The 26,970-nt window shown below is 44.8% G+C and overlaps 1 protein-coding gene across 2 annotated transcripts; it reads right to left on the bottom strand.

Annotated features, from left to right (window-relative positions):
- Positions 1-7,092: 7,092 nt before the first annotated feature.
- LOC144138712 (juvenile hormone acid O-methyltransferase-like) lies at positions 7,093-22,915 on the bottom strand. Of its 2 annotated transcripts, none has more exons than XM_077671121.1 (5): positions 22,727-22,915; positions 21,031-21,255; positions 18,268-18,613; positions 16,468-16,627; positions 7,093-7,332 (listed from the first exon to the last, which is right to left on the bottom strand). In XM_077671121.1, exons 2-5 carry the CDS (start codon positions 21,237-21,239, stop codon positions 7,163-7,165), a joined length of 885 nt encoding a protein of 294 aa, XP_077527247.1. In that variant the 5' UTR covers positions 21,240-21,255; positions 22,727-22,915; the 3' UTR covers positions 7,093-7,162. The 2 variants fall into 2 exon arrangements, with proteins under 2 accessions (XP_077527247.1, XP_077527246.1); XM_077671120.1 differs by having other exon boundaries at positions 21,031-21,240.
- Positions 22,916-26,970: the final 4,055 nt, after the last annotated feature.

Raw genomic sequence — 26,970 nt, 5'->3', positions numbered from 1 at the left:
CCTTCGGTTTTGGAAGGACCGGCCTTCACAGCGGTAGAACTATCACTACTCAAAGCCGTTCTGCCTCGTGATGGAGGGGCACGTGAGGCGAGTGTTGATTGCCACTCTCAGCCACTGTTTCTGTGTCCTGAAAGCTGAAGTGACGCCATCGCAGCGCACAAGTAACAGCCGTACAACGCGTGGGCTCTCGTCAGCGAGGAAGGAAATGTGCACGCAGCTCACTGCACGTGTATGGCTGGGTGAGTGTAGAACAAATTTTCGCAGCATGTCATTCCAACGACTTGCTCTCGGGGAAGTGGCTTAGCAGTGGCGTTCAATATACGTTCGAGGACATTTATCTTCGGATAATATCAAGGAGAAAAGTAAAATTTATGAGAAATAACAGGAGCGATCGGCCGCACACGTTTATCTGAGCAGGTGGGGATGGTTTGCCATGTGTTGTGTGTCCGGCTGTGATTTCGCTGCAGCCGGCGGTACAAAGTACTGCTCGACGCTCGAGCTTACAAAAGTAGCCTCTCATGCTGGGTGAAATACCGTAGCTGAGGGGTGTAGCGGTACCATCTCAGCTTTGTAACACATCAGTTGAAAGTTCGAAACTGGCGCTGGTGTTCGACGTTTTTTTTTTTCATTTTACCTTTCAAGTTGTTTCTCTTGTTTTTCAGTTTAAGTAAGGTTAGTGTGCGCGAAGTTGTACTGCCGCCTCTGTGAAGTCTACCGGACGGCAGCTTTGTGGGTTTCATTCGGAGGCGCGCTGTAAGAAGTGTAACGAAATACGGAATGGTGCTAAATTATGTTTAGGACTGATGGGTAACCAGTATCAATTTGATAACTTTTTTCCCATGAACCGCCGGAAATCGTATTTATACCAAACTTGAAATGCTGTTACTCTAGTACAGGCAATGAGGCAACTAAAGTAAAGGGAGTAGCTGCAGTGTGCACACTAATGTCAATATTTGCAGGCTGGAGGACCTCTGCATACACATCGGATCTCTTCTTTTCAAGGTTGAAGTACTGCTTTCGACGGGCCTGGCATATTCCACCACGTCCCAGCTGTGCAAATGGAACAACGCATACAGGGAAAACGTATAGAAACCCTCCTATTTTTTATATTTTGCGTTATGCTCACTTGGTACGTGTTAACAACCTAGTGTTTATGCTAGTTCATTCTTGTGAAGATATGATGTAGCTTATGTAGTTTTCATGCAAGACCGATTCCAACTTTGTTTTTAAAATTTCATACCTTTCTTTCTAAGCCACATACAGTGCACTTGGCTACTTTATTTTGGTTCCTAAAATCGCTTCTCATTGCATCTTGTTGTTGTTCAGTCTTGAATGATTGTATTGAAGGTGGAGCCAACAAGGCTACGGGACCTTGTGTTCGTGAAGCATAAGCATGGCATAGTGTCGCAGCCAGTGAAGAGAAAGCGCTCGGAACCGCCCACGCCCAGAATGAATTTCCCCGATGCCCTCGACGCACTGCATGCGCATGTGCCCAATGCGACAATCTTCACAGCATTTAGTAGGTATGCGGACGATAGAGACAACGCCTCAGACCCCGAGTGTGCAGAAGGCCCCTTAGAGAGCCTGTATGAACTGTACGACAGAGAATGGGAAGCTCACAGTCGAGAAGAAATAGATGGAACGGTGGCTTCTCTCATGGAACAGCCGTTGACGCACGTCAATATTGTAGACCATCAGCAAAGTGCCAGGCCCCAACGTGAGTGCCTTGAATGGTACAGGCGGTGGTGTGGGCGCACCACAGGGGCCGTGTTCGCAAAGGTAGCGAAGTGTAAAAGTGCAGAAAGCTGCACGTCTGCTACCAACCTAGCTCAGCCGCCTCTGGTGCACTACCAGGCTCGAGGCAGGAAGCCTGCCCCAATAAAACACGGCCTGGAGAATGAGCCGATTGCGCGGCAGGCATACAATGAATAGCACACTCAGCAGCATGCGAATTTTTATTGCTTGGAACTCGGCATGTGTGGCAGTTGATTGCTGCGCGCCCCAATGTCCTTGTGAGTGTAGCTGCAGTGGCCGAGGGGTGCTTGAAATAAAGTACCCATATCAACACAGGAATGCTTTTGTGAGCGATATTTCTAACAGGGCGTTTTTCTTGGATGAAAACTATAATCTGAAGGATACGCATGAGTATATGTACCAGGCCCAGGCAGAAACGGAATATGCGGATGTTAACTACTGCGACTTTGTTGGCTGCCGAAGGGTTTTTCTGTCACTCGATTTAAGCGAGATCTTGATTTTTTGGAACGGCTCATGCCAGTGCAAAGACATTTGTTCGAGATTCACTGTTGCCACAGCTCCTTTCCAGGGAGAACAGCATTCAAGTTGATGGGATCACCAATTTCGCTTTACTTATTATGCAATTATTTTAAACAGCAGATGCAGTGTTAATGAAATCATCAGGAAAGCCACTTACTTTTCTGTTTGAGAAGCTCACAGTTTGGTACTCACAATATATCTACAAATAATGCTATTTTTTGGAATAGTTGTACATGCGATTCGAAGTTATCCCAAAACGTCCCTCAGAGCCTTCCAAAGCGACTCGTTAAAAATAGATGTACCACATTAGGGGTTGGCTTTATTTTTTTTTAATCATCCTGGCCAAACATTTCAGCTAAAGAGGCTCTACTGTTAATTGTGCACATTTTTGTACTTGTATTAAATTTTCTCTCATGCAAAAAATTTTTTTGAGCGGCCATGAAGACAAATTCAACTTCTTTCACTTTGAAAGAGCTAATCTTTCGCAACTCACTCAGTTCCATTGCAGACACAACATACGTTCTTTCGTCTTAAAAACTGCAAAAAATGTTGATAAACGTGCGAAATTTTATCTGTAGTAACAATACGGGTGAGTATTACAAACACAGTTGTCAATGAGATTGCTGCACATTAGCAGTGAAGTGATATAGTCCAAAACAGCAAGTGGCCCAGTAAAAACGCCCAGTCATGTCGCTTGGCAGTCACTTGGATCAGCAGTGATTATTAGCACAAATAAATCTGTTACGTCGCAGAGAAATTATGAGAAAGTGGCCGCGAATTGCCACTGCTTGTTGTGTTCTCCTTCGTGCCTCTATTGTTTGAAGTTTGTGATAAAAGTGGCATCATTGTTACTGGGACAAAGCCGTCTTTTTATTGCAGTAAACTTGGGCTTTATAGCCCCTATATTGTTGCGCTCACTACCATCATCGGCCTGCTTGTGTTTACTGCATGACGAAAGCATCTGCCATTTTCATCCAGATGTTCCAGCCATGTGATGACCTAGTCCAATCCCTGCGTACAAATTTTGTGGTTTCATATCTGTCAAGGCACTGGCATTCTTCTAGTCGTGGTCCCGCATCACAGTAGCTCCTCTGTTACTTTGATGGTCCTTCTACTCGTCAGTCCTCTCCATTACATGTCCGACCGAAGACCCCTTATCGTACTTTCGTGCAATCTTAGGTCTGTGCGTTTATATGAATGACCGACTGGGTTTCTGTAGGAGCAGTTCGTGTACCGTGATGTCCTTCCGTAAGACTTGTTTAATTCAATGTAGTTTTGTCACTTTCACTGTAGCAGTTATTCTTTCGCTGGTAATTGTGCTTTTTTTGTTTTTCGTAATCGATTGCTGGAGCTGTTTAAAGGTAGCTGCTGAAATTTGCTTTCCTGTGTTGCATAGTTTACGCCTTCAGAAGATATTGCATTATTGGATGTGCGGTGCCGTTAGTTTTTATTTATCGTGTGCATGTTTCGTTATTTACATATATTTGTGTTTCCTGTACTGTTGTGAGAAGGCGTACATAAAAATTGTTGTGAAGAATAAATGCCTCATGCTGCATGGTCAAAGCATAATGAACTGATCATATTGGCTCCAATTCGCGTTGTAAAGGTGGTTGGAAAGCACAGCGTTAAATGACACCCACAGCAATTACCCATGCGACGTCACTTGAATTCCCACACGTGGCTCTACAAAGAGCGAAACCAGACATTCGGCCAGCCGTTGTCTGGAATTCACGGGGGCGGCCTCCCGAACGCAGCAGCAGCACTGGCCACGGCCGGGATAGAGCGGCAGGCGCCGCCGCTGTAGCCCGGACGTGAGTCGAGAGAGACAAAACGGACAGGAGCGCGTATTTCGAAGGGTGAGGCACCGGAACCTAGCCATCCTCATGGGCTAGCTTGGAGCTACACCATTGCGCGACACAAGCGCAGACACCGAAACCATTCGGTATGCGAGCTTATTGTTTCCAATTTATACTGATTTAACTAGTTAGTCTAGTAACTTTGAGAATTGTGAGAAAGCTGAGGGAACTTTTATAATCGTATTTATCGCAACCAGTTGCTATTTTCACCTTTTGTAAAACCTCTTAGAACACGACCAAATTGTTAATCACCAATTTAGAAAAGAGAGTCCTATGCGTGGCAAGCAGTGCGCAGAAGGTAGCGTTTCTATAGCGGCCCACGTCTGTGTGTGGTTTGCACATTTTGTTTTCCCGCCCTACCATACGACCACTTACATCTGTCGGGTGCGGGTTACCCTCGAGGTGCTGTCGAACAAGTTAATTAAGCCGTGCGAAGACAGCGTGAAGTGGACGCGAAGCTGCACCAAAACAGGCCCAAAACAACCGTCGCTAAAGCAAACGACAAAGCCGCACCGCCACCGCCTGCGAGCAGGCGCTTCCGCGGGGGAACGCTGGGTAAATTCGCCGCGCCATCTCTGCCCCGTCAGTAAAACCCTCTACCCCCCTTCCCTCCCCCACCGCCGCGTTGTGAGTTTGTTGTCGCGCACGCCATGAAGGAACCGTTGGCTGGTAAAGCTAGAAAGGTTTGCTTTAAAAACATGCTGCTCGGTGCAGATAGCATGAGGAGCTGCTACCAGTACACTCTGTGCCTGGTAAAGTTTGCGCCGCACCACATTGTACGTACATGTATAGCCATATTGAATCAGCAAGAAATTGTGTGGGATTGCATTTTTTCAAAGTCGAAGCGCATTTTTTGTTAACAAACAGTTTATCGAAAAGGCTAGGGTCCCGAATTACTTATAATGTAACAAGACCGTCAAACTTAGTTGTGCGGGGGTACTCTTTATATCCCATGCTGTAATGAATACAATGAAAAAATCTGATTACTTTCAAACTTAATTTCTTTGCAAATTCAGGGTTTTCCACTGTCCCTACACTTCAGTAAATGTGCTCAGACCTTCACAGATGACTCCCCAAGTGTTGTGATAGCATTACACCAAAAGCAAACCAAGTAGAAATGTGGCGTTGAACAGAATCATTCAACAGATAATGTGATCCTATGCTTCAAAACAGATCACAGTATCGTGCTGGGCACCTGGATAAAGCAGCACTTATCGGAAACAACTCTCTGACCAGAGCGCCACTGCGGCATTGATGTTCCTCAACTGCATACTCATTCGATGGGAACAGAAAACGCTGGCAGCAGCAACGGTGTGCCACGTAAACTCCTCATTACAAAACCTGAAATATGCAGGAAGTCCACAGAAAAAACAGAACAATAAGTATTCATGTGCAGACTGTGGGTGGGCCATACATATTACTCATTACACCATTTGAATGGTGCATCACTACAATGCAACAGGTTCAAACATCGCTCCCAGTCATACAGGTTTTAGTTATATGTCAGTACGATCACAATGCAAGAAAGAAGCACTTTTGGGATCTTCATTCTTGCATAATACCACTTGATCATTCATGTTTTAGGCGATCAACCCTTAATATAAGTATACAACATTTAGCTTAACTTGAAGACACTGGCATTGAATGATGTCGGTGCCTTTCAGATAGAACGGAAGCGGTAAGTGTACCTATATCCTTACCCTACCACCCCCATGATTATTTGTCAAACTCCCAGTGATCAGATAAATCTGGTACAACTGACTTCCAACGCGACACTACATATTTCATGGGCAGGCGCGCATGCGTGTTCTGCTCTTTTTGTTTACCGCCGGTGTAGCTACACGGCACTCCCATTCGGTTCGGCCACAGCTCGCGTGCTCCAATTACTTCTGACGGCAGCTGTACATCAGTCTAACGGTGCTACTTCTGCTTTTCTTGCAGCCTAAGTATTTCCTAGCAAACACTATCAGAGGCAAGTTTCCATCTGAGTGACGCGCAGACACGCATGTGGCATTTGAAACTTATGGTGACGTGAAAGGCAACACGTGAAAGGAGCGCTAGAGATATCCGCCGTTTCTAAAGTTGTAGGGAATATAGAAAGTTAACGCATAGTAACCAGGGTCTCTATCATCATTTCTCTTGCACCTCACCTTTCTCAACTCCCTCTGGCTCCTATAACCACGCAAAGCGCCCACCGAACAGCACAGGAACATTCCAGACAACTTAGCTTCGATACTTCAACATCAAACATACCCATTTCTGGCCACTGCACGTCACCCTGTCATTCAACCCAAACACTCTGCTTTTACCGGCCACTCTGCAGACAAAGCAGCCCCATGCATCGCAGGGACTTCATGCACCTCACTTCAGTTAGTGCACACATATAGCGGGCCACATAGCCTCCCTAACCATGTCACATCAATTTTGGAACCTAGTTTGAGGTTTCGAAACAAGCGTTAAAAAGCTACACAGATGCCCCTCATTGAAGTTGTCCAAAAGCCCAATAAAACGGTAAAACTGGTATGATTTTGTTTTATTTGGCGGATTCGTGGAGTCACGGCACATTTTCTTTTTGAGTCTATGTGGCTTAAAATCTCGCCGTTCCATGCGGTTTTGTCCCCAAGGAACCGGCATTTTAAGACAGTTAATGCTGTCACTGTACACCTTATACAGGCCACCGTTTACAGTGTTGAGGCCTTACGACGGAAACCATAGAACATCATTTGTACTTTGGTTGTCGCGTATGTAGGCGCTCATGTTTTATTAAAAAATGGCAGAGTAACTGTTATCAGGTACAGAAAAGTTGACTTACAAGAAACTGGAGCTCTATTTTTAGAATATACCAGAATTCCATGATTTCATGGGCAGATATGTTACCTAAAGCCATCTTGTAAACTTCGCTCTGTGGTGGCGATTGCTCTCGCACCTGCAACAATGCGGGACACCGAGAACCAACAAAATGTAATGGCACAGATTTTATTTTATTCGAAAGATTATTTATTGTATTATGAAGTAGTATGGTAGTAGAAGTTTTATTTCAGCTTCTTGTAGGCGTGGATAACAAGTATCTTCCGCTTAGCGTCCTCCTTTCCCATTTCGTTCACAAACAGGTTGTCAGTGAACTCTCTCGTAAACTGGGCCAGTTCGACTTTTTCTTGGTCATTCAGCAAGGCGTACACGGGGTTGAATGACAAAAAGGATTCTGAAAAAAAAATAAGAAGTGCAAGGTAATGTTCACAACAATTGGTGACCACGCATCACGACCGAGAACCTTTCACTTCCTGGAGTAGCCGGTATGTCCTAGAATGGCTAAACGTTATACCAAACACAACGCTTCCGACCAGCGAAGAAAATAGTAAGAAACGCAGCAAGCTCACACTAACGGGTAAAATTTGAAGGAAGCGAAGCTGTACGCAACTTTTTAGTGCCATCACCAAGGTTTAATCCCACGATCGATGCCGATTTGCTTCTTCGCTGCCGCAACCTTCACTCCATCGTTCGTGCTCTAAGTGCGAGCTTCATTTATTTTCTTGTTGTAAGGGATGATCCTTGGACATCACCTTGAAAGGGCGTCTACTACGAATTGTCTTTCTCGTTCCGAGCGAGTGTTGCCACAATTGCCACCCAGAGTTGCTTAAAGTGCGAGCTTCCTTTATTTTCTTGTTCTAAGGGATGATCCTTGGAAATCTCCTTGAAAGGGCGTCCACTATGACGTGTCTTTCTCGTTCCGAGCGAGTGTTGCCACAATTACGGCGTTCACTTCAGTCTTTCTGGTTCAGAGCAAGTGTTGCCATGATCGCGGCGGACGCTGAGTTCTCTTACCTATTTTGGACAATCTTGGTCAATCTCCCTAAGTGGGTATGCTTAGCTTGACAAACATGCGCAGGGGACACTGGGCGGTTGTCCACACGAACGAACGCTAGACATTTTGTTGGTTTTGTCAACTGCCGCGTGGTCGCCCCGAGGCCCGCCCTCGCGTGCGCGTGCTCTACAATTTTTTTTGTATTCTTACTCACGGCAGAAAAAATTACGACTTGCTAAACAGCTTCGCAGTTAAAACTTGCCTTCAAGGCCACCAGCGATTAAGTTTAATGAGCCTAAGTGATTTCGCCTATGTTTGGAGTTTCACTTGAGAAATTAAATATTGTTGATGACCTCATCATTGCAACCTTCTCTGAAATCATTCTACAACAGTTTTCTGCACTTGGTAAGCTCTGGTCACCTAAAAAAGGATATGCCCCCCTAGACAACGATTCTCGCAATTTTAAGGTAGCATCAATGGCGTTTGCTCTTAAAACTTCAAAAAAGTAGTTTTTTCCTACATATTTGTTTATTTCACAGAATATGACCATCAGAGTATGCCTCTAATATGAGTTGGTTTACACGTATAATCACTTGCTCCACATTGCGCTATTATGTTTGCAAATGCAACTGGTAACAAAATCGGTATTAATAAATTTAAAAAGGTGCTGTAAATCATTCAGAGACCAGGAGTAATGTCTATATCAAAGATGACCGGATTTTCAAACTTCTTTTCGTTTTAGTCCTGACATTTCTTGCCTACAATAAATTCACATCTTGCTTCTTAGAAATCTCGTCAGCAAATATTCTTGTACCGACATCCCAACGAAGGTTCCCGAAGTTAATTTGCGTTAAGGTTAACGTCAGTGTGATCATTTTCAAGCGGCTAGGATGCGACATGACAGAGAGAGAGAGAAAAGAGAGAGAGAGAGAGAGAGAGAGAGAGAGAGAGAGAGAGAGAGAGAGAGAGAGAGAGAGAGAGAGGAGAGAGAGAGAGAGAGAGAGAGAGGAATAACTTTATTGGGGAATGTTGGTGATCCTAGGCGTCGGTCAAAAGCCCTTGGCCTCTAGCAGCGTCCTCAGCCGGCTGGATGGCCCAGATTTGATCCAGTGGGTAGGAATTAAGCAACACGGTTTCCCTTTGCTCCGCCTGACTTATTCTGTGCGCCGGTGTAGCCGCCTGCGGGCAAGCCCATTGCATATGTGCTAGCTCTGCCCTTTCTTTGCATTTGCGGCATTTGTATGAACGTTGCCTTGTGTAGCAGTAGCTATACGTAACTGGGTTCAGATACGTATTCGCCTGAAGCAGTTGCCATACGACAGATTGCCTCGTATTGAGTGACGAGTGAACGGGAGGAAACGCGTTACATACGGTAGTTATTGCTATGTCCATATAGGACACGAGCCGATCCCTGCCCGGCCATCGGAGCGAATGAACTAATGGGCTGTTAGTCTCGATGTCAGCTTTATCAGTGAATCCTCGAGCAGCATCGTGCGCACTCGTTTTTGTCCAGGCTGGAGTGGGCAGGTGCCCATAATCGGTACATTTTGCCGGACCGCGCATGACTACGGAAGCCAGATCTAAGGATTGCAGACGCTTCTGGGGAGATTCGCCCTTTAGAAAAATTGATAATGGCAGATTTGAGATCACCAATTACGCATTTGATTTTTGTGGAGGCCTTCATTGCCAGTGAAATGGCCGCCTCTTCTCACACTTCCGGTTCGTTCACGCGAATCGCACGGGAAGCTATGGAATTTCCGTGCCGTTCGATTACAATGGATTTCATGACATTGCGGTCTTCGTAATCGGCTACGTCCACGTATGCCCCGTTCTCTGAATTTTCGTGCTTCTTGTGTAGCGCTTTGGCCCGCGCGGGTCATGGCTCTTTATAGGGCACGGGATGCGTGTTTTTTGGAATAAATGGAATGAGTATGCCTTCGCTTATGTCTGGAGGTAGTGGTACTTTGGTTGGGGCAGTACTGGGATAGGTGATGCCAACAGAGTCAAGGATGTGTCTTCCAATCGTCCTCATTGCACTAAGTGTTGAGCTTCGATGAGTTCGCTTAGCGTATTGCGTAGCCCAAGTGCCTCAAAGTGTTCGGTCGATGCGCTAAGGGGTATCCCGATATCTAGTTTGTAAGTTCGCCTCAATTTTAAGCGTCAATTTTAAGTTCTTCGTCCGTTTTAATGTCTCAGAACGAAGTAACATACGTTATCATGCTTAGAACAAAGTCGAACTAATTTTACGAGATTGTGCTCCTTCATGCCGTGACGGCGGCTTGCAATACGCGAGATGAGTCGAGTGGTTTGATAAACCTTCTTTCTGAGAGCGAGGACGGTTCCGGAATTGTGTCCGTTTTCCTGTATTAGAAGGCCAAGTACCCGTATGCTTGTCGCTGTGGGGGCGCGTTGTGTTCCACCCCCAGCGAAGAGTTGGACTTCCGAAGGGGTCTTATCTGTGCACCGACTTTGACTGGCTGGTCGATATAGTAAAAGCTCCGATTTTTACGGAGAGCAGTTGAGACCGCGAGGAATGACGCAATCTTCCACTGCTTCGATTGCCGGTTGCAGCGTGCCCTGAATGTGACCGTCACTGCCTCCCTTTACCCAGAGCTTAACATTCTCTGCGCAAAGGCTATGTTGATGGCTTTTAATTCACTTTAAAATTTTTCGAAGACCAATCATGGAAACGTTGAAAAGAAAATGGGAGATGGCACAGCCTTGCGGTGTCCCCCTGTTCCCAGCTTTATCGCACCCGATTCGATTCCCCTTACAGCGAGGGTAGCTGTGCGGTCTGAAAGGAAGTTCCCAATGTAGTCGTAGATTCTTTTGCCGACACCGAGTTCACTCAGGTTCGTGAGAATAGTCAAGTGTCTGATGTTGTCAAAGGACTTTGTGAGGTGAAGACCCAAAAGGACTTTAGCGTCAAGTGTGGAGCAGTGTACCCCGTCTATGACGTCGTATCTTAGGCGCAGAATCACATCTTGTGCAGAGATTTTTGGTCGAAAGCCGATCATCGTGTGCACGAAGAGACCGTTGTCCCCTATGTAGCTGTTGAGCCTGTTGAGTATTACGCGCTATCTTAACTTTCCTACAAAAGACGTGAGCCAAAATCGGTCTGAGGTTTTCGGGCTGCACTTTCTTGCGTAATTTCGGGATCATAATCACCTTTGCCGTTTTCCACATGTCGGGTATTTGGCCCCTTTCCTAGCACACGTTCCTATACAGGGTGAGGGCTTTAACTGAGTCATCGTCCAGATTTCGGAGGAATTTATTCGTCATGCCATCTGGACCTGGCGCCGAGCGAGTTCGTAGGGTCGAGATGGTACCTTGGACTTCATTTACCATGATGGTTCGATCAAGGAGGTCGTTTGCCCGTCCGGCGTAGCAGGGGGGGACCTCACGTGCGGAATCTCCGAAACATCTATCTTTAATTGTCTTGATTAGCTCGGTATCGAAACCCTTAAAGTTGTGTTGAAGCACGTTGAGGATGTTTCCCTGTGTGTTTTTAGTATTGTCGGGTCGATGGGACAGCGTCGAATATTCCAGGTCTTTGACAGTCCAATTTGATGTTCTATTCGATCACACGTGCTTTGCCTATTTTGCGTGTTAGTTTATTTGTGTAATCTTCGATGTCGCGATTGAGAGTAGCGAGCCGCTGCTGAGGGTGCGATTTAGCCTTTGTTTCCGAAGTCTGTGGTGCGAACTGTGCTGGGCCTCCCACATGTGAAAGTGCTTTGCATCGGCTTAATAGAGGCCTGCATCTGCTGGTATTTCTTCATTAGCCTGCTTAGCATTCCTGCAGAGATGTTCTCTCTATTCCCGAATGTCAGATGGCTTTTCGATGAAAGGGTTGCTTGCAAGATCAGATGAGGTATCTTGGGCGGCTCTTATTTTGCGGAAGGCATCCCAATCGATAAGGTGGATGTTTTTACCGTAGCAGTATTTAGTGACCTGAATTCGACCGCAATAACGACGACGTTGCGTTCACTGCTGAGGTTTTCTTGACTGTTAAGCCAAGGGGCATCTTTAGGCGTGTTTTATATTGCCACTCAGGCTGTTTCCGATGCGGGTGGGCTGTATCGGGTCAGTGATCAAGGCGACGCCCTCCTTCTGCTCATCGAGCCAGACGTTTTGCCACTTAATCGTGTCCCGTTTATATCTGTACTTGGTGTGGTGAGCGTTACAATCTCCGACGACTATTAGTGTGTTTCTCCTGGGCATTTCGAGGGCTTTATGAAAACGTTTACCGAATTTGTGGGTGCTTTGAGAACAGCTGTATATGCTAAGTACAAATATGCTCTGTGTTCTATGTTTGCTGCCTGAAATTTTTTTAACAAGAACGTGCGCCGCTGTCGACGTGCCCACCCCGGCATCGCGACGAATGGCTTCGCCTCACGAGAGTAGCAACCGTGAGTTTTTCCTTTGAGTTAACACCTGCGGCGTCTTCTTCTAAGTCTCCGCAAGATTTGTAATTGATGATCTTTGCAAAAGCACCGGTCCCTTGGAGACAAACAACGTCAGGCATTTCATTACAATCCTTGGTCCTCATAACTAGTTCAAGGTGGGCGCGTTTCCTCAGAAATTCTCGACAGTTCCATTGCCAGACGACAAGCGTACTGGAGTTCCGGGATTTCGGTTGTAAGCAATTAGTCATGTTCGTGAGGACTTTTGGAGTTTTCCGCTGAGGCTGGGCGGAAGTAGGGCCTAGTCAATTCTATTGCGCCCGTTCCTCCATCGCTGACCATCCACGGGGTGGCGCGTTCTAAGGCTGTAACCCCTGTTTTAAGGGGGGAAATCTCGGAACAGACATTTTCGGCCAGTTCCGCCAGTATGGCCTTCAATTTGGCGCTGAGCGTCTCGGTTATGGCCTTACTGAGGTATTTTCTAAATTGGCCGATCATGTTCTCATCGACGTATGTTTTAGGGACTGCGAATGTGGGCTGATTAGAACTACCGAGGACCGATTCGTTGGCCTTACATTTCGACGGTGGACAGCCGGATAGTGTGTCGTCCATCGCGTCTGCACAGCTCTTCTGAAATAATTTCAGGCGATTGCTTCGCTGGTGTAACGACCTGGTTGGGCTGTCCTCAATAATTATCGGCCGGGGCTAGCTTGCGTGCGGAAGGGGATATCGTTGAGTCCGCACTGATTCCCTTGAGCTAGTTCAGCTTGGAGGGCTGTATTTTCCGAGATGACAAGCTCTGAAAGCTGCAAAATTGTTGTTATCTTGGGCTATTAATCTCAATGTTCAGAACCAGGAACGCCTTTCGTAGGGGCACTACGCTTTCGGGAGGCTCTGCCATGAGAGTCCGTGCTTAGCCAGCTCACCTTGTTTATTTGGTTGCCTCCGTTCTGGTGTCTTCCGTTTCGAGACAGGGATCTCGACTTGCGTCTGTGATTCTGGCGGCCAGGTATACTGGGGCTTGGGTGTCGCAGGTGTTGACTACGTGGCGAGTTGTTCCTGGTCCCTGGCCCGCGACTCACGTCCCGTCTGCTAGGTCGTTCATGCTTCGGGAACCGTGGGAATGACCCCGATCAACCACGCTGGCCGGTTGTCGTTTCGCGTGGCTCGTCTTTATGGAGTATAGACAACGCCGAGGCTCCGTTGTACCCACTGATTTGTGGTCGTCGACGGTTGTTATTCTGTTGCTGTTGTTTTTCCCACTTACGATTCATGAGAACGTAGGGGGTTTAAAATCGCAGTCGGCACGTCTTCTCGCCAGCTGGATGATCCCCTCCTCAGAGGGCTCACTTGGGCGGTGATATGGTGTCGCAGATCTTGCAGATCTTTTTGTCGGGTGTTGGGCATACGTCGGCGCGATGGCGGAGCCTGCCGCATCCGTCGCACAATTTGGGTCGCTTCTTGTGTATGAAGCAGCGATGTTCAACGGTAGTATACATAATACGGCACCGTTGTGCCTTCATGATGATAGTGGCAGACTTAGTGCGGCCCATCCTCGGGGCCTGCAGCATCGTTGGATTATTCTTGTAGACAAGGCCTTTTGTGATTTCATCAGCAGTGTCTTACTCGGGACGCGAAAATAAACTATTCACCTTCTCACTTATTACTTTTAACGCATTTTAATAACGTAAACATTGGCGATAGCGGGAGAGTTTTTTTCGGATGTGATGTTCAATTTTTACCGCATATTTGCCCTCAGGTAAGGTTTTTTTCTAAGCATTTAATTCAAGTTATCATTATCACTAAACACTAAAAGCTCGCGATGTCACTGATCAATAAATATTTCTTTCCGGTTTCTTCCCCTAGCATACTTCTCTTAAAATTCTAGAAGGTAACGCAAACCTGCCATCAGTTTCCAAGCCCCGTTATTTAGTACTTCCTGGTAACAGCCACCTACAAATCTAGGCTCGAATTATAATAACACCGTTGAGGGAACAGCGACAAGCTCTAAATATTAAAATATTTTGCTAAGCAACGAAGCAGCGCTATCGTTTATCATCATCAGCAGCAGCAACAGCCTACTCAGGCCCACTGCAGGACTAAGGCAACTTAGCTTGACCTCCAACTAAAGAAACCCATTGACCTCCAACCGCTCCTGCCATGCGCTGTTCGAGTCGACTGTTTCCCCCCGAATTTCTTTATTCCATCCCTCCAACGGATTAATCGCCTTACCCTTCTTCAAGACCCATCTCTTGGTATCTGCTGTGTTACCTGTATTGTCCACCGTTTGGCGATTCGTCTCTCTACATTGCCAGCCAAAGTCCATTTCTTCTTCCTTATTTGAACTATATTATCCTGTATGTTCTATGGGCTAAGTAGCTCCTTCCCTGTACCTGAATGTTACTGCCAACATTCCTCGTTCCAAGGCCTGTTGAGCCAACCTAGGGATAGAGAACGTCTTGCTGGGCTAGGTGGTTAATAGTGGCCATGATTTGAAGCGCAACCAAGAAACATGGGCTGCGAATACAGAGTACACAGAACAAGGCCCAAAATAATTAGGCAAGAAGCGACTGTCTTGTCTACTCTGTATTCACCGTCCACGTTTTTTTTTTTGTTGTTGTTGTGTTTCAAATCACAGTTAGGGACAGAGGTAGCTTACTATTCATTATTTGGGAGTGCTTGCGGAGTGCACTCCAACCCATATCTCTTCTGCGCCAATTTTCTGTCATAGTTCGGGTCAGCATTAACCATCTGTCCGAGGTAGTTACATTCTTTTACTTCTTCAAGCATTTTGCTTCCTGAGCTGGAAAGGACGTTCTTGGTATGCTTATGCCGCATTACGTTACATTTATTCATTATTATTTTTATATCCACATCCGTGCTTTCTTCTTCTGGATCCCGATAAACTGTTTACGGGTGTTCTGAAGACTCATTCAGCATGACTATGTTATTCCCTGTTTATGCTTAATGCTATGTTTTCCCAGTCAAGCTCTCTATACATGCATCAAGACATGCTGTAGATGGTATCCCCCTATCTTACTCCCTTTCCGATCTTCTATGATAACAAAATATTAAATTACAAATCATCAATAAATAATAAAGAAGCCCATTTTAATATTTATAAATCGGATGCACAGATGCTCTTTTAGTTTTAACATCACGAAGTTGAAGCGGTCATCCCCACCGCTGAGAAGTAACCTACGAGTTCGTTCTATTTTCTGGGGATGTCCGCTGCATGCAAGACACACCGTCTTCTTGACGTCTGACTCCAGTCTCCCCTTTAGCACCCAAGAATGTCACGTCAAATCACACCTTGTATGCTAAGAATTGTAAACGCGTATTCCCTAACGGAAAGGCCGACTGGACGGAACAAAGGTGCTCATATATTATTTTCTATCAACTACTGAGCGTATTCATTTTCATAGTAATTTCTTAGGCCTGATTTCAATTTATCTTCATTCTCTACCGGTGTTAACGCTCGCTGTTTTTTTTTTTTGTTGTTGAAACCATATATATCTAACTGAAAAACCGAGTTGAAAGGAGATCTTGTGTCGTTTACTACTGGTTGCCATAGGCTCATATGATACCAAAGGTAGGGCAGATTTTCTTTAGAAACGACTGGCGTGGAGTAAAAAAAGCTTATATGTAAATTACGCGCAAACATTGTACCTTAACATGTGCATCGCATGAAAACGAAAGTCAAAACAATTGTTGAGTGGAACAAATTAAACCCATGTGTATTTCCTATCAACAATACGGTTGACACTTTTGTGCAAAATTTGAATGCATTGTTTGTGTGAACCTTGCATTGTATTCCCACCCTGTAACAGCCCGGAAGGGCTCACAGTATTGAAAATAAATAAATAAATAAATAAATATCGATTAGAACGACAGTTAAAGCTTTCAGAAATAGATAAAAAGTTCCTTCCTAAAAACGCACCCCTGAAAACTAAAAATATGTCATATATGTAACCTGTCAGGTAATTAGTTTACGCGCCCAAATTTGAACAATCCGACCCACCAACTATGGCTATGCACAAAAGATACATCTTTGAAACCTATCAAAGGATGACCGCAACTATTGTTTCAGCCGTGTGTTTATAAACTAACACTTGGCTGGTGTACTCACCGATCATCTTTTCTTTCTCCCATAGCTTTAGAGCCGGAAAAGAGAAAACTTCAGTAGCGAGTGGAACCAGATTTGTCGATTTCACCAGATCGCTTGCATACTTCCTCAGGGCAACCACATCCGTTATAGTTCTCGTTGGAGGTATCAAATCTTGCACCACCTGTTTATGGAAGATATATTTTCAAAACAAAACAGTGTGCCTTTATTATCTGACCATTTTTATGAGTATTAAACGTAATTTTGCACTCTGTAGTTTGGATACTCCACAATGGTTTCGGTGAAATATATGTGTTTTATATGTTATTCAAGCCAAACCTCTGGGTTTTCTGCCATTTAGGTCGACTTTGCAGCAGCTTATTTTTTTTTAAGTACAGGACAGCCTCCCAGTTTAAATACTTTAATTCGTTTTCCCATAAAGAGAAACTACGGTCAGACTATCTTTACACTATCACACCAAAAGATCAAGCCGAACTTTTTGTGCATCAAATAATTCCGAGGATTCCGCAGCATCATCTGTACGAGATAAAAACTTCATAGCAAGCGAGCCATTGAATTTACCAATATAAGGAACCAACAGTAACGACAACGGCACCCCTCGCATCATACGATACATTCCTATAACCAATATTCGGCACCCCCCTCCTTGACCACAAGCTCTGGGTGTCGCTTGCTCTTTTTATTGCTGTCCTCGGCCACTCCCGCTGGTTGAAAGAGCTGTTCTATATAGCCCAGATACTGCATTGGTGCGTGGAAGGAGGGCGCCACTCCCGCAATAAAATTGGTGCTCTTATAAAACTTTTCTGCCTTTGAAACTACCCACTTAGTTCGACATGCGCGATATATTCGACTGCATGATGCTAAGAGCGCGAGAATCGACCATGTACTAAAAAAAACTGTCTCGAAGCGCTGTGAAGTGCGCGTGAAGTATGGACAAACCATGTGCACAGTGCCATGTTTTAAGACGCAGCCCTTTGTCGCCCGTTCGCGGGCTGAGAAGCGTCGCCGTCGCAGTGACCGAGCGAACGATGGCTGGACCGAGGAGTGAAAGAAAAAGCGGACGATCGAAAAAAGCAAAGGAGGAGAGTGCCGCGAGATTGGGAGGGGAGGGCGGTTCGCCGTGGCGGCGTGAGCCAGCGCTCTCCGAAAGTGTGCGGTGGGGGAGCGGAGGGGGCAGTATGCTGTGCCCGCACGCTCGACGGCGCCACACGTGGCGAAAACGTGACGGGGCGTGCCCGTTCACGGTCTCTTCCTGAGACGCACTTCGCGCTGCCGACGCTGAGACTAACCATAGCTGCCGCCGAGAGAACCCACGAGTGAGTGCTGCCTCAGCGCACTGCTGCTGCGCCTAAATATCGCATTAGAGAGTATCGTAATCACCAGCCAATTCTTTAATGCTTCAGGTGGAAACCGGTATCGTGCAACTTTTCCTTGTGTTTTATAACGCATGCGCTAACGAGCTGTAGGGGAAGTGTGCTTATTTACTGCGTTTAACTAATTCCTTGCACGTTTCGTTACAGTTAAAGAACCTTTAACGTTGTGTTGGAAATCCTGTTGGTGTGGAGTACTTCTCCTCTAGCTTGCTTTTCCGCGCGCATCTCCGGGTTCTATTTTCATCACGGCCACTGTCTCTTTAGTAAGAAGCAGAATTTTTATTCGCTTTTATTGAGCCTTTTTTGTTGGCGATATCCGGGCATGCGCTTTTTTCAACTTAGCCAATGCAACCGATAGGCCAATACGCAGCCACAAGACGGCAAAATAAACCGCCCCAGACAGCAATCGCAAAGTACACGGACCACTTACGTGCGCGTACTTGGCCCAGCGCGGTGAGTTCATCATTGCAAAAAAGAGATCGAAGAAGTGCAGGTTGCCTTCAAACACTAGCAGACATTCTCCACCGGGGAGCAGGAGTTTCTCGACGTTCGCCATGGCCTGCCGCTGGTCTCTGACCCACTGCAGCATCAGAAATGAGTAGACCCTCTGGAACTGGCCTTCCGCACGCACGAACTTGTCCACGTCGCCTAGGATGTCCAGCTGCTTGTGGTGGATTTTTGGGTGCGGGTACTTCTCAGCTGCAAGCTTTAGCATAGCCTCTCGCTTGTCTGCGGCCACCAGTCTACGACATGGCAGACAACGCGGCAGAAGGTATCTGCAAGGCGGAAACAGCGACTGGCTTTCAGAACCATACGGTTTTTTCTCGACGTTTATAGAAACATATTCCTGTGTTCCTTGTGTGTCTATAAACAAATTAGGGCAACACTGGTTGTCTACTCTGCGTAATCTGGTACAAAAATGGAGGTTGGGCACAGAACTTTATACGCCACACCAACGAGGTACCCACATGAAAGGGGGCTTTATTGTTTAAGCACAGTCAGGAATTTCTGTGTCGGAAAACACTAGAATATTAAAATACCCAAGGTGTTTCACTGCAAGAATAGATACAATATCATTGTACACATCCTTTCTACGACTCAATATGTCTTTTAGGTGCAGCTTTCTGGTGCATAACCGTTCTTTCAGAAGGGGTTACTTCAGAATTATTCAGTGTTTTCCCATGTATATTCGTGCAGCTAATGTTCAGGCCAAAACCATGCATTGTACGCTGTTTCAAGATTAGCTACTTGTTATGACAGGTCCCACTGACATGATAATTATCCCATTGAAATGTGTGGTCAGTAACTTTTGACAAAGAATTACGCAGCAACTATTCAGAGTTTTCCAATGTATTTTTAATATTCATATCCATTTCGGCACGTCGCTGTAGGCGTAATTTCGTTTTCTTACTATCGTTTTAGTAGTTTTTCGAGCGCTTGGAATTTTGAGTGCGAAAGCTGTGTATGCATAGACAAGATCGTGGCTGTTTGCCCCTTCACTCTTATTCATTTTTGAGGCATACTAACCAATATTCAGGTCACTGATTGTATCTTCCCACGTAGATTTAAATGCTCGTCTTTCCAATTTGAGCTATACGCGGGAGCGTGGAAAAGGTGCTGTGTTAAATTTCTAAATCTCTCGGCAAGGAAAGGTACCTAATATACAGCACTGAATTCAAGCTTGCATTTTGGTGAGCAATATGAACGTAATTTTTAGGTAGAAGGGGTTCAAAATTATGCAAAACAATTGATAGTAACCGGCTATACACCGGTAATTCAACATTACGAAGGTATAATAGGTATAATAATGAAATCGAGGGTTGGACGGAAACCCGTCTGGTCGGGAAAACACATGACAATAAAAACTGGCACCGACCAAGAATGTTTAAAATCCAAAAAAAAACATCTCGGCTCCCGTACGGGTGCCGAAGCGTCTTTTTTGGATTTTAAACATTCTTGGTCGGTGCCAGTTTTTATTGTCAGGGTATAATAATACTTAGTTATTTTTTTTTCATCCTCATTTCCCGCTGAGGTGTACATAATTAGGCATTCCCGTTCACTGTGAATACATTAGCTTCTTTCGGAGGGGTTCGAGTAAAGAAAACGGCGGAAGCCGGTCATTTTTAGAACTATCCTGGACGAAATTGAAAGACGTTGATGCGATGAAACGAGTATATGCGCATGAGAAGTTTTATATTAATGCGTTTTATGGATAACAATCAACCACAGAAAATGGCAAATAGCGGTACCATCCGGCGGTACCACATGGGCGTGTATACCAGCGAGTGAAACACATATTCAGGGATTCGTTTCTTCCTCTAATTAGTTGGTCTTCGGTGGAGTTGTGCCCAACTAGGAATTTTCGCCTGTTCTCAAGACATGCCCTCCTACCGGATACGTGTTGCTTAGAAAAAGGCGTATGTTTTGGAGAATCCCGGAGGAAATTGTACGACGATTTTTCCGTCAAATGCCTGTATACGCGTGGGAACTAGGTTTAGTGAATAACTTCGTGCGTTTAGTGAATAAGTATAACAGTTTTATGGCAAATAACATGAACTCTCAAAAGAGGGCTAAGGTTTCATGAACGCTGCGCGCTGTACCAACAAATGGCACACGAGCGATGCGAGCGCGGGATAATTGAATGTAATTCAACTATGGGAATGGTGTGATTTTAAAACTGAACCTATCCCAATTATGCTTTTGTTAGGCCGAATTTTTGTGAGTTCTTTTTGAACTGCTGTACGGGCAGTATTTTTATTCAGAAATGAATCGGAATATCAATGGCTGGAACAGTTATTAGGAAACAAGTAAAAACGTAATTTGCGACGAACCGTGATCCTCCCAATTAAGTGGCTGCTAGTAAAAAACCTTGTAGACCAACGTTTACACATTAGTATGACATACAGAAATCAACAGATATGTCTGGCGTTTGACACCTGAACGTGCCCTAAATTAACTGATGTACTAGTAGAAAAAATGTTTTAGAAATTTTTCGCTAACCCTGGTGCGACCAGGAAGCATGATATGAACGTTTCAGGCTTTGCTTGCTTTCCAAGGCGCTAAGAACTTAGAAATAAAAAAAGAAAACATTTTTTCGAGACTCCCACGCTATCGCTGATTGTGACCCTTAGCTACCATTGAAATTTTTCGTTCGCACTAACCGCCAGTTTTTTTCTCCACGAAAAACACGTACTTCTGCGTGAAGCTGCCAGGTCCGCAGCCAACGTCGATGTACTGTTGTTGCTCCTCGTTCTCGCAGCGCCAGAAAGCCTCGTGAAACCCGTCCAAGATGGCTAGGCTTTCTGCAGCGTAACCATCCACAATTGCATCGTAGAAATCAGCCTTCTCTACCGCAGGTCCACATTTTGGTCCTTCTGTTCCATTTCTTTCACGGACAGACATCCTGGTGAAGAGAGCGCTGTAAATAAATACTGCAAATATCTTCCCCACTGAACATGTTTGACAAAGTTGAAAAAAAATAATGATAATTTTAAGAGCTGAAAACAACTTTGTAGGGGCCTTTGTGAATCGATTAAAATACAATTCGGCAGAAATAGTTTCAGGTCTGCAAGAAATTTATATCAAGCCACTTTGTTTCTCGCAAAACCATACCTTGAACAAATTACAAAAAACCTATTCCTTGTACAAAACAGACAGTTGTAACAACTAGAAGTGTTGGAATGCCCTGGAAATCGGAAGGTAATTTTTACCCCCATAATATATCCTCAGAGCTTCGTGAATGCCCAGAACCGTGCAAACCTCGGGTTCTTGTTGCTGTCTGGGCTTCAGTAATGAACAGTTGTAAAAGCGCTCTCCCTAATATGGTGCCAGCCCTATGTGTTATACGCGTTGGTTGGCAATTGTTGCGGCAATGTACATTTCCACAATAAGCTTACCCTTTTGAAAGCAACAATGGTCGCTGAAACCGTTGGTTTCGCTTCCTGCAACGTGAAGTTTTAACGTAAACTACAACTTTCTTATTCAGAACGTTCTTTTTTTTCTTCCCTAAGCGATAAACAATGACTGCGTAGACTATTCATACAGTGAAAACGTAAAGTGTAAGAGTGTGGAGGAGAACATTTTCCTGATCGAAGGTAATTTGAACAATGCCTGGCACTTTGCCTAACAATGAAGTACGTTCAGAGTGATCCGTGAGGCTTTATCAATATGCTGCGCCTCAACTTTTGTTTTAGGCACACTTTCCGAACGATGAGGTTCTAAAGCTACAACTCGGCAAATTTACAGTCAAAACGTAGGGAGCAGCCATCACATCACAGCTGAGTATATCTTGCTGGTGAGGATTCACAACCATTCTGTGCCCTGTTCTGTTGCATATTTACATTGAAGTAAATAGCATTGTTGACAGCAACTACATGCGGCATTTCACTGGCTGCTTTGTTCGTAGAAAGCAAGCGGTTCCAAGAATCGCGGCGCCGCTGAGGCTGCAATGTCTCCCTCTTCTCCGGCGGCGCATCTGGACTCGCAAAATATCAGATCACGCCGCTATAGACGAATAAAGCGTCTCCGTCTCGACGCATAGTTTAATGCCTTTCGCTTGTGATGAAGAGTCCCAGATTTTAAAAGCAAATTTATACTGACCATTGCTTTTTCCTGTGGCCTCACCCCACCCTACACGCACAAGTCTTCCGTAGCCAGATATACCATTAGACGCTCGACGTGATTGTCAAATTCCTGTCTGTAATATGACCTACTGATTTATGTGCCTCTTTTGAAAACTAAGCGCTGCTGAAACTCATCGTGTGGACGCCGAAGGAAAGTGCTGACAGAGAAACAACAGCATCTTTTAAAAGGTGCCGCGAACAAGGGTTTTTCTTGAACAATTAGTTGCTGCAAAGGCCACTTCGAAAGAATTAATTGGAAAATCAAACCTTATTGGTCGTTGCAAATCACCTGTCCACGTCAGTCACACGATCTCTGAATGACCACTCCTTCACCAGGCCTACGGGTTTGCTGCATGCACAGAAGAACAAGTGCCCAGGTGCCCTGTAGTCTGGATAGGAAACAGGCCACGGCTAACGCGCTCTTGCGCGTATATAGCGCCCCGGCCTCGAATGCCACATGTGCGTGGCTGATGAACTCTATTGCATCCAAAAAAAGAAGAGAAGCCGACAAGCCCATAAATTTTCTTGCAGCTCAAAAAACAGCATGAAGGCCTCATAGCCCGTTTTGCTCTGATGTTCAGGATGTTGGCTTGTTCATTTTGCCTTGATTTGAAAACACATCTGAAAAAAAAAAATATTTGCTCTGTCCTGATTCATTTCGGCTTTTTTTTCCACGTGCCCACGTCAGTCTTAACAAAAATGTTTACAGACATAAAGTTATTGATTCTATCACGTGGTATGCATGTATTCGAAAGCACTTCTTTTAGTTTTGCAGTGTGGAGCGAAAGAACCTTCGTTTGTGTAGTTTACAAAATACCCAATATCTTGCCCGTGTGAGCCAGTTCGTAGAGACCAACCAGACACTACAGAGACTTGTTCACTGAGAGGTATAAATACTACGCAAAACGTTTACTCAGAAACATATCTATTGTCCAGGTTTTAAGACTGTGTGAGTGTGGGATCGAAAAGGAAAAAAAAAGTATTTCTTTATTTCTATAATGTTTCTACAATACAAGTTATAGTCAGAATAAACACCATATATTGGATCGAAGTGACGGGCCACACTGCCACAAGTCTTTTCCCCTGAAAAAGAGCTGCGTTTCAAAAACACTGCCTTTGAAGTTTGCTGCCGCTATTCCCAATAATACCACCACCGATTCCAAAACTCAGTATTGGGTTTCAGCAGCGTAGGGTGTTAGAAGCGTTTTGTTTGGACAAAACGTTTTTTTTTTAAATTGGGTTGCACTTGACCTTCTATGTCACCTTCAAACTCCCAGTATTGTAGCGAGGATATACGCGTAGTTGCTCCGGGAATGCAACTCCATTTTTATGGGCACCCACACACCTCACCTTCCTTTAATACAAAGTTTCTGGCTCGCCTGACAGAAAGGGTAACATCAACTAAGATTCAAATCAACTATGCCACCTATAAGTTCAATGCAACTCACGTTTCAACTTCCTAGTTAATTTAATATTTCATCAATATTATACAAAACCCTAATGCGCAAAAATCAGCTTGACTGTATGTACTTTCAGGGAGAAAATTTGGGTGCTTTGAACGTTTTGAATGTGTAGTAGCTAGTGATGCGGGCTCTGCAGGCAGGAAGAAAATTCTGCTTGCTCGCTTGTAGTTTCAAACCAAATTTTTTTCGCCATAAAAAGAACGACCCTGATCAAAAGAAGAAGAGTGAAGCCTAACCGTTGTTAGTCTTCAAAGCGGCTATTAAAGAAGAGTAAAAATAGGCCACAAAAGAGATCGGGTCGAAAACACAGGATGCTTGGCCGGCAACGGAGGTTTACGTCCGCTACCATCCGCTACTGACGTAAGCAGCTCATTTCCCGGAAATATAATTAGTGACATCGGTCATAGGTATAGCTCTCCACGTGTGGGATAACTGTCCATCGCGAGTTAGCATGACAAACTCCAGGGAAGAAACACTAGGTTATCCGAGAAATTAGAGGTAATAAAGAAAATAAGGTGATTTTAAAAATCGCCCGGTTTCCTTTAACAAGATTGCTAAACCGATAGGCATGTGCCTTGGGATTTATATTCAGATTTAATACGTAAGAACGTACAGCTTCAAGATTATTTCTGTTTAGATGAAAATAAAAAGAGGCATAACACATGAAACAACTGTCTACCAAATGTCAGGAGCGAATGCCTTATATTTCGCCCGATTTTTGTTTGGGGGTCAGGGACGGTTATTATTTCTGTACTGGCAGCACGGGCATCCATACGTTTCAATGTTGGCAAGGCCTACGAAAAGACCACAAAGCACTTCGGATCACACCGTGTTACTCGAACCTACACGAGAAAGCGAGCTCGACTGACACACAAAGCTTTCCCGCCATTAAAAAATTTGTGTACAAGAAATTGTATTGCGTAATTGTATTGCCATTTCGAGATCCATCAAAGGCAGTAGCTCCTGTGCTTACGTGGGTCTACCTACGAAGATACTTTCTTTGCGCTCAATTCTTCCTACTACATACGGTGTGACGTCGAAACATCTTAAAAACTATTCAATAAACACGCGAAAGGTACAATGTACAAAAAGTACAAAAGGTACAAAAGTTACAAAGGTCCGTTAATTTAAAAGCCCGCGTGAACTACCAGATATCTTCGTTATTAAAAATTTCTGGTAAAACTACACAGGTGGTAACACATTTATAAGATTGGCAATGTATGAGACAACACGACCCAGCGTTAAATGATTTGTCATGTGCTCATCTTCTGATATAATTTAGGATTATTTACCGTACTTCTTTCGTAGAATATTCCTTAAATTTATGCCGCATTGCCTTGTCCAAGTTAGCGATAAATATCCGAGGTATGGCTTACAAGAACGAGCGGTAAGATTAGAGAAAGAGAATAACAGCCTCGCTAGGTGGCGCATCCTCTATGCAAAAGCTATGAGCGTCTAAAGGGCGACCCCGTCTGAGTCCGGAGAGCTTGATACGGGCCAAGTCTAGTCCTCACAGGGCAACACCTGAAACATCTAAACGTGATGTTCTCGGAGCAAAGAATGCCATGTAAGGGGGTTAAGTATACTCCCGGATTTCTCTATTACAGTTGAACCTCGCTATAACAAGCGCTGATATGGTGAATTATTGGCTATATCGAACTAATGCGATCTTTGGTTGGTCGCGCTTTGTTTCGATGGCACTTATTCATTTATAACGAGACTTAACTGTGAGCCACGCGCGACATCGGGTATAACGAGAAATATTTGACCAGGAGGCTGAGCAGATACTTCAAAAAACCCTCTGGCATCCGAAACTGCAGAAGCGTAAAGTCCTGTTTGTTCGCGGACACTGTGAAAAACTCAATCCTGCTCAGTGCTGTGAGTATCCACCAGACGAAGATCAAATTCATCATCAAATAAATGACTATGCAGGCCTGTTTTGTCAAGCGAAGCTTGTTTTGCTGTAATTTCACGCCCTCATGTTCCGGCTCATTCAGCTAGGAATGCAACAAGTACGCAGGTAAGCGTTACGTTATATATAGTGGGTTGAAAGCCTAAAAAATGCATTTTTTGTCAAGGACGTTTGCGCGAGCCAGATTGTCAATTTTTTACAGCCGATTTTTCCCACTTCTGTTATAACAAATATCGGACATAACGAGCTAACTTGCTGTACTTATTCTACTTCGTTATAACGAGGTTCCACTGTATTTGATTGATGATATCAAAATGGTGTATTTGACAGAATACTTTGCTAAACCCAGCCTGTTCCCGGTGTTATTCAAAACCAAGGCTGTCGCTAGCCAAATAATAAATAATAATAAATGTATGACGAATAAAAAAAGCAGGCAGGCACAAATAGAAAGGCCAACAGAAGAAGAAAACGACACGAAATGAAAAAACGGGAACAACGACGCTGCTTGAAGTACTAACATTGGTTCCCCTGTATTCTTAAATCGGCAGACTCATCCAATGTGCCTTTAAAGCAATCAAACGTTTGCTGAAGAAAATGGGTAATGCCTACTATGCACTATTGGTATGCAGGATTGGTCCGCTGACAAACAACTACTTTCTACGAAATGACTGGCACTTGGAGAGAGGCGGAGTGTCGCATCGCTGGCGACTCGAAGAAAAAAGAAAAAGAAATGACGCTTTAGAGCAGACAGCAAGCGCGCTCGCTTCGATGCGGCGATCGTCTAGTTCCCACGCCCTGTGAGCAGATTACGGTAGCATGGCCATTGCTTAGCGTAGCATCGTCTGTACAAGCTGATGGCTTGCGGTACTACACAGCGGTTACCTTGTCATTGCCAGGATTACGACAGAAAAAAAAGGGCCTCTACCCTACAGTTTTATGAAAAAAACTTTTTCCGATGACTTAAGATTTAGCGCCCAGTTTGCCGGGTGACCTGATACGAATGTGGGTGCAATCATTACGTCTCGTCACTACAGAAAACTTGACCATGCGACAAAAGTCCGCACAGACATCTCGGTGTTCTTCCACCGTCACAGGAAACATCGCGAAATTTCGAAATTCGTGCTCGGCTATAACAT

This window comes from Haemaphysalis longicornis, unplaced genomic scaffold (assembly GCF_048455015.1).
Source record: "Haemaphysalis longicornis isolate Haplotype H1 unplaced genomic scaffold, Haemaphysalis longicornis Haplotype H1 scaffold_5, whole genome shotgun sequence".
Lineage (NCBI taxonomy): Eukaryota > Metazoa > Arthropoda > Arachnida > Ixodida > Ixodidae > Haemaphysalis > Haemaphysalis longicornis.
This window is presented reverse-complemented; position numbering and strand designations above follow the sequence as displayed.

Excerpts from the sequence above, each read along its gene's own strand:
- LOC144138712 (XM_077671121.1), bottom strand. The coding sequence starts at position 21,239 with ATGTCTGTCCGTGAAAGAAATGGAACAGAAGGACCAAAATGTGGACCT. Across the intron at positions 18,614-21,030 it reads CCTGGCAGCTTCACGCAGAA|ATACCTTCTGCCGCGTTGTC; the intron begins GTACGTGTTTTT and ends TCCGCCTTGCAG. Across the intron at positions 7,333-16,467 it reads GGAGAAAGAAAAGATGATCG|AATCCTTTTTGTCATTCAAC; the intron begins GTGAGTACACCA and ends TTTTTTTTTCAG.